This window comes from Pelmatolapia mariae, linkage group LG16_19 (genome assembly GCF_036321145.2).
Source record: "Pelmatolapia mariae isolate MD_Pm_ZW linkage group LG16_19, Pm_UMD_F_2, whole genome shotgun sequence".
NCBI classification, from domain to species: Eukaryota; Metazoa; Chordata; class Actinopteri; order Cichliformes; family Cichlidae; genus Pelmatolapia; species Pelmatolapia mariae.
This window is the reverse complement of record NC_086241.1, coordinates 18,297,988-18,309,824: the sequence shown is the minus strand read 5'-3', so window position 1 is coordinate 18,309,824 and position 11,837 is coordinate 18,297,988. Positions and strand designations below refer to the sequence as shown.

General features: G+C 40.2%; 1 protein-coding gene across 1 annotated transcript; it reads left to right on the top strand.

Annotated features, from left to right (window-relative positions):
• Positions 1-118: 118 nt before the first annotated feature.
• fancb (FA complementation group B) lies at positions 119-8,097 on the top strand. Its single transcript, XM_063497334.1, has 8 exons — positions 119-1,164; positions 1,265-1,411; positions 1,673-1,762; positions 3,531-3,659; positions 4,864-5,036; positions 5,854-6,284; positions 6,364-6,604; positions 7,294-8,097. The coding sequence occupies exons 1-8, from the start codon at positions 253-255 to the stop codon at positions 7,727-7,729; spliced, it is 2,559 nt and encodes an 852-aa protein (XP_063353404.1). The 5' UTR covers positions 119-252; the 3' UTR covers positions 7,730-8,097.
• The last annotated feature ends 3,740 nt before the right edge of the window (positions 8,098-11,837 follow it).

The following is an 11,837-nucleotide window of genomic DNA, read 5'->3' as shown; positions in this document are numbered from 1 at the left end:
CAACTTCCGTGTCGGTGCATGGCTGTTTTGCTTACAACTCTCACCCACAATGCATTTCGTCTGACAGGAAGCGTTCTGAGACCGTTGGCGCGCTACTTCGAGTGTGACCTCGGTGTAAACAAAAGTTGACACAAGTAAAATGAGCGTGTATTTAAACCTGTAACACCACCGTAATGAAAGTGACAGTTCCGAAGTTTACATTAACGTAGACTAAAGGTCTCAACAAGGCGGAAACGGACCCTTCTCTGCTGCATGATGGAGAGTGTGCTCTCGGAAGATTTGTATCGAAATCCCCATCGGCTCTCCCACTGTGGAAAGACTATCTCATTTAACTGCAAACGGGCTCCGGGCACAAATGACAATGAAGGAAGCGAGTTAATATTCTGCAGTCTTTCATTTGAACGGGAAGGGAACGCGTTTCTGAAGGCAGCTGACGGAGCGGCTGTCATCAGCAGGAAAAGATTAGCTCGTGTGGATATTGTGAAATGTAAAAGCGTCACGGACGCTCAGAAGAGAGCCACCGCGCCATGTGTTTTAGTGATAAAGAAGAGTGAGAAAAGAAGCAGTTTTCAGTATAGTCTTCTCACACTGAGCTCCTCAAACCGACTGGAGCCCTGTGTGGAGTTTAAACTCCCTTATCAAATGAAGGGGGATGTGTATATTCTCCAGGGTCCAACTGTGTTGTGGAGGCATGAAGGTGGTGTCCTTTATACATCCCCGCAGGCAGAAGGAGTGAGACAGGTTCCCATTCATTTCTCCCACTGTGTTGCAGGTGAACTCCCTCTCCATAAAGGACAGGTGTTTGTTCTCGGACTGCAAAAGCTTCCAGAAGAGTCCACTAGCCAAACCCTTGGCTATTTTGTTGAAGATGGACAAGTGTTTGATGGCAGTGTGATTTTACCTCATCTATACATTAGCATCACACAGTGCATCTTGGTGGTTGCGGCTGACAGAGTGGATGGTGTGCTTAAATGTGATGTAGTTGCAGCAACATCTAATCGGCAACTTGTTTATTTTGAGAATGGAGTAGTAAAAGATGTTTGTCAGTTACCCTTTGAGCAACCTGAAAATATTCAGGTAGTTAACACAGGAAGATATGGTTGTCTGTTTGCTGTATCCTTTTGTGAGGGGCATGTTTGCACCATATGGAAGGAAACTTTTCAGGTAGGTTTCATGATCTTTTTACAGTCCAAGTCTCTTGTCTACCCCTCATTGTGGTTTAAAAGTTTTAATAAAGTCTACTTTGTTAAACCATCTTCTCCAGATAGCTGCCCTCTGGTCAAGTGTCAGCTCCATCCATGTGGATGACTTCCTGGGGTGTGGAACAGACCAGATGCTGCTGGTTTTTAAGGATCGAGTTATAGCATTGGAAGAATTCCTCATCACTGACCTTTGTGGTATTTCATTTTCTGTAAGCATATTTTTCTTCTTATGACTAATGTGCTTCTTCGTATTTCCACGAATTTCCTTTTCAGGGGCGTCGGGGGCAAATGTGACAAGCCGATCTATCTGTGATGGATAGGCACCAGCAACACACAACTCTTAATTGGATAAGCGTTTAAAAAAATATAATGAATGAATGGAAGACTTAATGTTTTAGTTTACAGGAGTTTGTAGTTTAGGAGTTTTAGGATTTTTTTTAAGTATGTCTAATTGAAAATACATGTTTCAGCATTGCCAGGACACCGAAGCACCAAAGACATCCCCTCCTCCACCAGAGAACTATCTCCTTACACTTAAAGCTTTGGAATCAAGACTGCAGGTGAGTCTTTATAACACATTAATAAAGTAGGTGTAGAAGCACTGCAGTAATATTTTTTGTGCTAATGGTCATACATTTTATGATCGAAAGTATTGGGTCATATTGGCCTCTTAATTTTTGAATTCAGGTTTTTTCAGTCCCACTGATTTCACAGGTGTATGAAGTCAAGAACTCAGCCATGCAGTCTCCGTTTACAAACATGTGAGCATAGAATGTGAGCAGGGTACTGTTATAGGATGCCACCATTGCAATAGGTCAATTTGTGAAATCTCTTCCCTGGTAGATATTCTACAATAAGCTATAAAAGCTAACTGTATTGCAAAATGTATTGCAAAGTAGAAACATTTAGTGGGGTCGCCTATTGCTAAAATTTGCTGACTCAAAAATTTCAGAGCTCTACACCTCCTCTGGCATTAACACCAGTATAAACACTGTGCACCGGGAGCTTCATGGCATGGGTTTCAAAGACCGAGCAGCTCCTGTAGGTGTAATGTGTAGATGGCCCAGTACTTTTTTCCATATGGTGTATGTATGTATGTAATAGATTGTCTTCAGGGGTCACACAGTGGTGCAGTGACTAACAATGGCGCTTCACAGCAAGAAAATCCTGGGTTTGAAACCAGTGGCTGGCTCCCGCCTCTATATATAGAGTCTGCATGTTCTCACTGTGCCTGCATGGGTCCTCTCAAAGCCAGTGACATGCATTGTAGGTTAATTGGTGATTCTAAATTAGATGTTTGTGTGAATCCTAGTGAGAATGGTTGTCTGTCTCTATCATGTGGTAGCCCTGTGATGGACTGCTGATCTATCTGTCTTCACACCCAGTGACAGTTGGGATAGGCTCCAGCAATACATAACTCTGAATTGGATAACTGTTTAAGAAAATGAGCAAATTGATGAATGGAAGACGTTTTAGTTTAACCATACGAGAATGATGGTTACAGCATTATTTTTTTATTTTTTTTTTTCATCTGAGTTACTTCTGATGTGTTGTGTAATAAGTCAATATTGTCTAATGGTTTGTAACACCTGGATGTATTTCTATATGCATTTGTTATCTAGCAAAGTAGCAGTGACAAATTAAAGGAAAAAATCAACATAAAGCCTCTTAATAAAGGGTTAGGTTCCATCTGCCATCAGAACAGCTGCATTGCACCAATGCATTGATTCTTCAATTCTCTGAAACTTTACTGAAGGCATATACATACCATTCTTTAAAAATGTATTGGTGACTTTCATAATGGCGGTTCAGAGTGCTATTTCACATGCTAATCCCACTGTGTTTGCAAGAGCCATGTCATATGATTCAGATCATTTTTCATTATTAATGAACTGTTCAGTGAACCCTCAGGCCCTGTGGATGGAGGTCTTGTCACCCTGGAAGTGACCACTCCCACTTTGTACTGATTGTATTGATTTTCAGCAGTCTTTCCCTCCAAAGGGACTATTGGACTCAAGCTGTGTCAGCAAAATGCCCTTATAGCAAAACAGAGCAGCGAGATCTCGTCACTGTAGGGGTCAGGGGTTCAGGGTTTTCCTTTAATTTGTCGTCCTTTGTATATCAAAATTAGAAAAATATTTTTTACACACAGTTTATTGTGATGCTAATTTGATTTAATCCATACTGGCAGTCACATTTGCTGCATAATTAAAGACCTGATGATGGTATTTGTATGAGATGTTGACCCCTCGTGAACCTAATTTAAGTTACTCACTGTGTGTTAAATTTATAATGTGCCCTGTCAATCAGATATGATTTGTAATTTAGAGTGGATTGACCGTGCTTCAAGAGCTTCAGAGAGAAGTGACAGTGAAGGAAAGCGTTCTACGGCAGTCGGTCAAAGCCCTTACTGATGTGGTCTCAGAAAGAGAGCCTGTTCTCACACAGCACGAGCAGGTACTACAGTAACAACACATCATGCATGCTTTGTTGAAGTGTGTTGAAAGCTGATCCATAACCAAGTCACAACATGTAAATTGTTAAACTTAAGCTCGGCATACACTGTGCAATTTTTTTCAGTCACGTTATTCAGCTCCTGCTCAAACTGTACGATTGAATCGCAGGGTTTAGAAGTTCGTAGGTCATGATGCATGGTCTCACAGTATATGGCCCGATGCTCTGATGCAACCTGAGTGCTCACACTGTGCGTCCATAACATGAAGCTTATAACACAAAATCTGTCTCTCGCTCTCCCTTTCTCTCCCTCTCTCTCCCTCTCTGTCTTTCACTCACACAGACCCACACACACACACACCACCACCCTCAACTTTGCTAAATTGCTAATGAAAAACATTGACCAGGCAGCTGCAATTGAGCAGCAATGTCCATCCAACTCTTTTCACTGTTTTTGTGGTCATGATAATTTTGTGAGGCCACATCGAAAAGGCTCGGATGAGCTTGCCAAAGTTCTACAAGTTGGGTATCCATCGCTTGTGTCCAGATCACACTGCATACCCTCACGAGGGGCGACAGGATTTCAAATAGGTTTGATTTTCTTGCGACCATACGATTGATGATCGGGAGCTGGTCGTGAGGTGTTCATCGCTTCTCGTTACCCCATGTATACTACACGATGCACAGCACATGATTAAGGCGAAACTCGGGCCAATCCCCAAAACGGTCTCAGGACTGAAAAATCGTTCCAAAATGGGCCAAAAATCAGATGGTGTATGCCCAGCTTTAGCTAACTTAAGAACAGGAGCCTGTATAACTAGTATAATACATTTTCCGTTTGTCTCTATCTGGATGTTACCTGTTTAGCAGTGAAATGTGAGACTTGCATTTTAATATGATCTCCAGGAAGTTGAAGTAAACAAACTGCTGGCCTCTCAAATCGAACAAACACCCACAACAAATGCAGTGTATTCCCCAAAATAAATGTTTTTCAAAGAAAATTTTCAAATACTTTACATCCTTTTTTTTTCTTTTACCTGCATCATTGCATCTGAAGTCTGCTTTTTAAATAACATTCATAAAGTCCACTGTGTCTGTGGCTAAATGCCTGTTGTTCAAATTGAAACGTCTGACATAAAGTGCTATTGCTGTCAGTGCTGTCACACACTTGTCATTGCTGATTATAGTCTATGCACTTTCCGTCTAGGAAGGGCTTATTGCTCTGTGGGACTCTGATGATGAGTCAAAGAACGAGGCCTTGGATGACAAGATTCACGACATTCCAGCGGTGTCTTCAAAACCTCGAATTGACAAGCTGTGGCATCGCACCACTGAGGGCCGAATAGTTGTGGGAGTGATACTAACTACTGACAGATCAGCGTAAACATGATTTCTTTGTTACATTTTAAAAAATTATTTGATGGACAAAGGTCCAAGGTTCTGAAACACACATTATCTAAACATTTAGTAGTGACACCTCTGAAATCTTCATCTGTTTGATACCTTGTCACTCATAATGTGTTCGTGTGGTTGAGTGGATCCATGAGTGTAGGGTGAAGACAGAGGCAATAACAAACAACATGGCATTCTGTGCTTTAATCAAGTGACGAGAACCACAGTCCAGCTGTCAGACGGTATCATTGCTGTCTGATTAGATTTATCTGAACTTAAACAGTTGCCGTTTGCTGTGAAATAATGTGGAATAAATCACATTACTTTGCGCACGATTAAATCAGTAAGAAACTCTAAACATAATTTCTATCAGCACTAACTGGATAGAGATCCTTTTTTTGCCTCTTTGATTGCCCCTCACTACAAGGCAGATGCAGGGTGACTAGGTGGTCACCATGGCAACAAGTTTTTAATATCTTTCCAACCTCCTTATGTGGGAACAAAAAGCTATCAGATTCCTCCATCCACCTGTTACCGATTTTTCATTTGAGAACATGTGAAGGAAAGCTACTTTCATGACTGTCTCAGGTGCCATTTAAGTCCCACACATTGCTGTTTTGATTGGTGTACTTGTACAGCTGATGTAATTTCACTGCCTGGAAATAATCAATTCACAAGCAGTCGCACATTCAATTCACACACACACACACGCACACATCGTCTTTACTGTTATATCAATTTCCACTCTGAATAGCCACTATCTGTGTGATATCTGATTGTTAGTGATGTGCTATTTTTGTTCCAGACCAGTGACCAATGTGAGCTTATCCATCCTGACAGACACGGGCCAGTGCTCAAGGCCCGCAGTCATCCAGACCCAGAGCCAAGTGTTCTGGCTCCCTGCGCCCTGCTCCTCGCCATCATCATCCTCCTCCTCTTCCTTCTCTGCCTCCACATTCCCAGAGCCCCCAGCCAAAAAAAGCAAGCAGCACAACGCCAACAGCACCAATGATCTCAACGCATGCAGAGTGGCTGTGACTGCGGTGACCAAGCTGACACCTCTGTTGAACTCTGGCCGTGTCAAGTGCCATGTCATGCTCCATTACATCCAGACACCAGATGCTTTTTCCCTCATGAGCAACCAAAGACCAGTTGTGTTGCACTGTGGCCAAGTTGCTTTAGACATTCAGAACAATTTGCACACCGAGCTGCTTAAAACTCCCCAACTCATAGCAGGTAAAAGCACAAAGGTGTACGACTTGTGATTTTACTTCTGACATGTAGATGTTAACAATTGTTTTCTTATTTTCTCTAGATGAGGTTAGAGAGGACTTCCTGAGTCTTTTAGCTGTGCTGGATAACTGGGTCTTCCATATAGACTCTCCTGAATACAGCTTAGGTGACATAAATGGCTGGATTCAAAAAAGAGTGGGTTGTAAGAAGATAGAAGTGAGCCCTCAGTATCTACTATTAAATTCTTCAGGACCATCTGCTCTCATGCTGCTGAACTGGCATCAGATAACCCCTTTCCAGGGAGAGCTGCATGTCCATTCCAGGTAAATAAGTTTCTGATGGCTGATACCAGTAAGGCTGTATTTCTGACTTCTGAGATGTATAGTTACAATTGAATTATCAGTTTGGAGATTGAAAGGAGTATTTCTTGTAAATCTTAGAATTTAAGGGTACCGCATGGACCAAATAAACAAACAAGAAGAAATTACAAGGGGCTCTAACCCGAAAAACATCTCTCTGTTACCCACAAGGATCTGTCCTATGCTATTACATTTAGTCTTTCTATTCTGCTATTCCTTATATTTTCTTTTCTAGTTATCCAAAGCTAGATATTACAACCTGTAATATCACTGCTCAGTGCACTGAGCCACTTCTACTGGGGATTGTCGTGATGTATTAAATTTTATTTAAAGAAAAAGAAAGCATAGTTCTACGAGTAGAAGCCTCCACTGCTCAATTTATATTAACAGATTCAAAGCTGAAATAGCTTTGAAGTTGACTAAGATGTATGTCAGCATGATATACCACTGAATATCAAAGAGATTAAGATTCTCTGGAGAGCAGAGCACTTAAAATTACAAATCCGCAAAATAAACTCTGAACTAGCAGCTGGTTGTGAATCAGCTGACAAATGACAAAAAAAAGATTTCAACAAACTTAACTTCTTTAAATGTATTGTGACATGAATTATGTAATAACTTGCGAAATGTCACTTTTTTTTGTTCACATGCAGCCAGTTACAGATGTTCCAGTTCTTGGACTCTCTGCTGGCGTACCTCCCCGAGTCCTGTTCCATCCAGCCTCTCAAAGGTGCTGGAGGTCAGGGTGCATCTAAAATGTTTGCCTTAGCGCTGGAAAAAGAGCTGGTGTCTCTCAGAGAGTATGCTTCATTACTACTCTGCGAAGAAGATGAAGAGAAGCTAAACGAGAAGTGCTTTGGATATAAAGAAACCCCTGATGCAGGTTCTGTAGAGGGGCTCCAGAAGTGTAGAGCGATGTGCCAGAGGGACTTGGAGAGGAGCAATATGAAGTTGAGCCCCCTGGTGGATGTGGGGCAGTATCGTAGGCTGATCCAAAGCATGTCTAAAATCCAACTTAATGGGGATTTGGCAGCACTCTTAGACATTCAGTTTTCTCCACTAATGTGCTGCAATGGTTTTCATGGTTAAAAATCCCACCTCTAAGTAGCTCTTTATTTCTTTATTGTGTCTGGTGTAATGACTAAAAAGATACATTTTACCACAAATGAGAACCTAGCCGCTCTGCACAGCCTCTTTGTATTTATACCTTTCTAGTGTCTATTGATAAAAGCCTCAGCCCATTTCAATTGGACCATGTGGGAATCTTAAAATGACACCTTTATGATGCAGCCCTCTGTTTAATTTATTCTTCTATTCATGTCCTTTTAGACTAATGTGTTCAAAAATGCCCTTTTATGTCTGTTGCTGCCTGCAGCCACATGCTAGACAGAGATCACTTTCATCCAGGAGTCAGAAACTGTTTGTGTTATGAATAAAGACACCACATGATGGTTTTGCAATGCTTTATGCTTCTCCTCACTGTTTCTCCTCACATAGTTGACTGAAAGCTTTTAGTGGTACTTTCCCCTCATGGTTCGGTTATTTTTGATGCGTAAGGATGTAAAGAAAAAGAAGTCCTTGGAAGATGTTTCTGCTGCGATGCTGCACAGCCTGTCAGTGCTGTAGTTACAATGCCATTCATCCAAGTAAACATCAAATCGTACTTAAAACGGCCTCTGCTTTGCTCGATACTTAAGGTTTGTGACAGCTTGAATAGTAGCGTTGGCTAAAAGGGAGGGCAAGAGGTTATTTCCTCCCAGTGGAATTTAATTTAGTTTGTTCTGGGAGCTACTCCATCTGTATGTAGTACTTTTTTTTCACACCTTTATTTTCTCTGCTTCATTGCATTAAATGCCACCGCAGGATTCATTGTCACAGAATGGGAACATAATTACTTAAAGTGGGCCTGTTGTGAACATTTTCGTAACCAGACGAGATTGGCAGGATTCACAGTTCGCAATAATGCTTGTTTGTCTTATACTGGACATTTCTTTATAAGGCAACTCTCCCCTTCAAGCCATTATGTGAGCTTGTGCCTTAAATTATAATATTAAGAGCTTCCCTCTATCTTTAACATCATACAGAGAGAGAGAGAAAAGAGTCTGAGCGTTTAGCTTTTTAAAAAGGTTTAACCACTGTAAGCACAGTATACAGAAAATAAGGAGAAGCACAATGTATCACATTTAAAAGATTCAGATTATGAGGGATTCTTTATGTCCTACCATTTGATGGTAAGACTGCTGTGAGCTAATGAAATGTTACAGACACAGGAAATCCTTTATTTTGTTATTTTATGGTACAAAATAATCCTCGAACTTCAGCTGCTATGCAGGCTGATCATACACACCGGCACGTAGTCTCTCACATACAGAAGGAAGCCCATCCCCTTTTGTCTGTGATATAAACACCTCTGTCACTTCTAGCCCCGAAGAAAAACTTTGAATCTTCTACAGTAAATAACACCAGTAAATGGCTGGAGGGAAACGGATCCACATGTGAAAAAGAAAATTCAATTGTATTGGTATTCCCTTAGAGCCCTGAGTGCTGCCACACAAATAAAAAACATGGTTTGTCGTCCCATTAGTTCCTGTTAAATTCTATTTACTGTGAGTGGTACAGGACCTCTGCAGGGTTTCTGGCCTCCTCCTCCTCCTTACCTTAATCAGAAAATTTTCTGTTGTTGTCAAACTTATCAGGCAAGGGGAAAACAAAATGTATGCGACCCATCTTGAGGCAATTTGCAGACAATTGATAATGAACAGATTCCTACGTTATCTGACACCTGTGCCGACGCCTCCCACCTACAGCGATTTTAGCGTGGAAGCCAGTTTCTACCAAAATAAATTAAGAAAATTCACCTTTTTCTTTTGTTCTTTTTTTTTGGAACGTTACTTGGAATTGAAATGCCATAATTTTGCTATCTAATTAGAATAATTTTCATGCTTGATTCCAAATCTAATCTTTGTAATCCTATTTAAATGTTTTACACTCTGTGCTCAAAGGCAGTACATTTTTTAAAATCTGAATTTTGAAAGTATTTTTGTGGACAATAATAAGCAATAATATAAAGATACCGTTGCACTGGAAAGCATTATTAAGCTCAGATGAGTTTATATCAAATAAGGATATCCCATTTGTTTACATCTGAATTACAGCTGATGTGATCCCCATGATGAATGATGCTTTTAACCATGTTTATACTGGCGCTCTGAGACGAAGGCACTGATTTTGTGTTTCCAGTCGACTTATTGATCCGGGGTCACAGGGCTTTTTCTCTGGTAGATTCTGGAACTCACTTGATCAGCCAAATGGTATGGAAGGGCATTGATTATCTACAACATAATGCATCGTGCACACACACACACACACACACACACACACACACACACACACACACACACACACACACACACAGACAGGCTATATCATTCTGTATCCAGTGAGCTCCCATGTGAGATGGCACTCAATTTCAAAGAGGGAGAATTCTCGTGAGTAAGCAACATTTGCATTTATTGTTTCCATATTTAAAATATTTAACCTAGAAACAGTCTTTTTTTGGAACATCTCACCACAGATGATGTACATAATTAGAGATTTCTAAAACCAGTTGCAGTTAACAGTATTTGTTGAGGTCGCACCTTTTGCATACAAATTGCTGACATAGCAGGCCCATTGTTGTTAAGCCCTTAGGCCTAATATTACAGTCTTTATAGGGTTTTTCATGCTTTAGAATGGTCCACCAGGGGTGACTATCATGGCCAGTTTACAGTAATAAAACTGATTAAATAAACATAGTCACAATGCTGTAGATTTTCCTTTTCGTCTCTTTCTTATATCTCTTTCTGCATAAAAACATTAAATGATGCTAAAGAGAGGAATAATACTGAATTTATATCATGTGAACATCATTTGGCCACTTTTTGTTAGCTTTTTGTTCAATACTATGTTTCCCTAAGATGAGCAATTGAAAGGAATATAGTTGATGTCATGTTATTTATTTATTTTTAGAAGCAGTTTGCAGTGTGAGTTCATACACACTGGAGAGAAAAGACTACAGATCAATAGCAGTTTGTCACATCTCCCATTGATCCAATTTCACATTTAAAATAGTGGACACCGCATATGTAACAAATTCTTCACAAAAACCACTCCTGTTTGTAGTTTAAGTGTAATCTGAGCATCATGTAAGCATAATCCTCTGAAGAAACCCTGAAACTCATTCCGCCTTACCAGAATATACTAGAAATTATGTTTTTGATTTAATGCAGTATTTATATCCAGGCTTAAGAGGCACCATTGGTGAAACCAGGCACAAGTGTTCTTAAGTTCATTAATTTCCTGCTTTCCTCTAAGTGGCTCTATCAACACTGGTGCAGTTACTATGGCAACCTTCATTTAATGCCTCTCAGACCTCACAAACCAGCCTCAGTAAACCTTGTGGATGATGGAAAGTTGTTTCCTCTTATAAATTATAAGCTGCAAATAATTTTCCTTTCATAAATCGTTCTACTGAACTTGATTGCACGAGGGCTGTTTCATCCTTGCATATTCAAACAGCAGTAACACTGGGCAGTGGTGTAGAGCTCTGGCAGTGTAATGGATGGTGTTTCCAAGTGTGGATTAGTATCGCTGATTAGTTTATAATCCCTATGTTTTAAGCACTAAAAAGCAGTTGGATGATTCATGTGACCTTCTCAATAAACCCACCACAGCCCATGTATTCTGCACTAAATAAAAAACAGGGTTGAATGGATGCTAGCGTTATCAATAGAATGCCAATGACTAACATTATTGGGCACCTTATATATTAGTATGCTCTTGTGAAAAAGAGTGTGCACACATTTTTAGTTGTAAAGTTTTATATAACAGAACACATTTTTTTTTTAAAAATCAAGTAACCACAACATCAGATGAATAACAACATGTCATATTATACTGTGTCTTTTTTTATTTAATAAAACTTAAGCCAAAATACAGAAACTGTGTGTGAAAAATTAAGTGCATACTTACTGTTCCCATAGGATTTAAGAGATAGCAGACTGATCATCAGTAAGTGTGAGCACATCTATAAAAGCAGATGTTTTGGCAGTTTGCTGGTCTGGAGCATTCAGATGTGTGTTAACATGGAAGAAAGATACCAATGCCAATGAGGAGGAACATGAGCAATGAACCTAGAGAAAGAATTGATGCTGCCCAT

Coding starts and splice junctions, on each gene's coding strand:
- fancb (XM_063497334.1), top strand. CDS start 253: ATGATGGAGAGTGTGCTCTCGGAAGATTTGTATCGAAATCCCCATCGG. Junction 6,285..6,363: donor AACTCCCCAACTCATAGCAG/GTAAAAGCACAA, acceptor TATTTTCTCTAG/ATGAGGTTAGAGAGGACTTC. Junction 6,605..7,293: donor GAGCTGCATGTCCATTCCAG/GTAAATAAGTTT, acceptor GTTCACATGCAG/CCAGTTACAGATGTTCCAGT.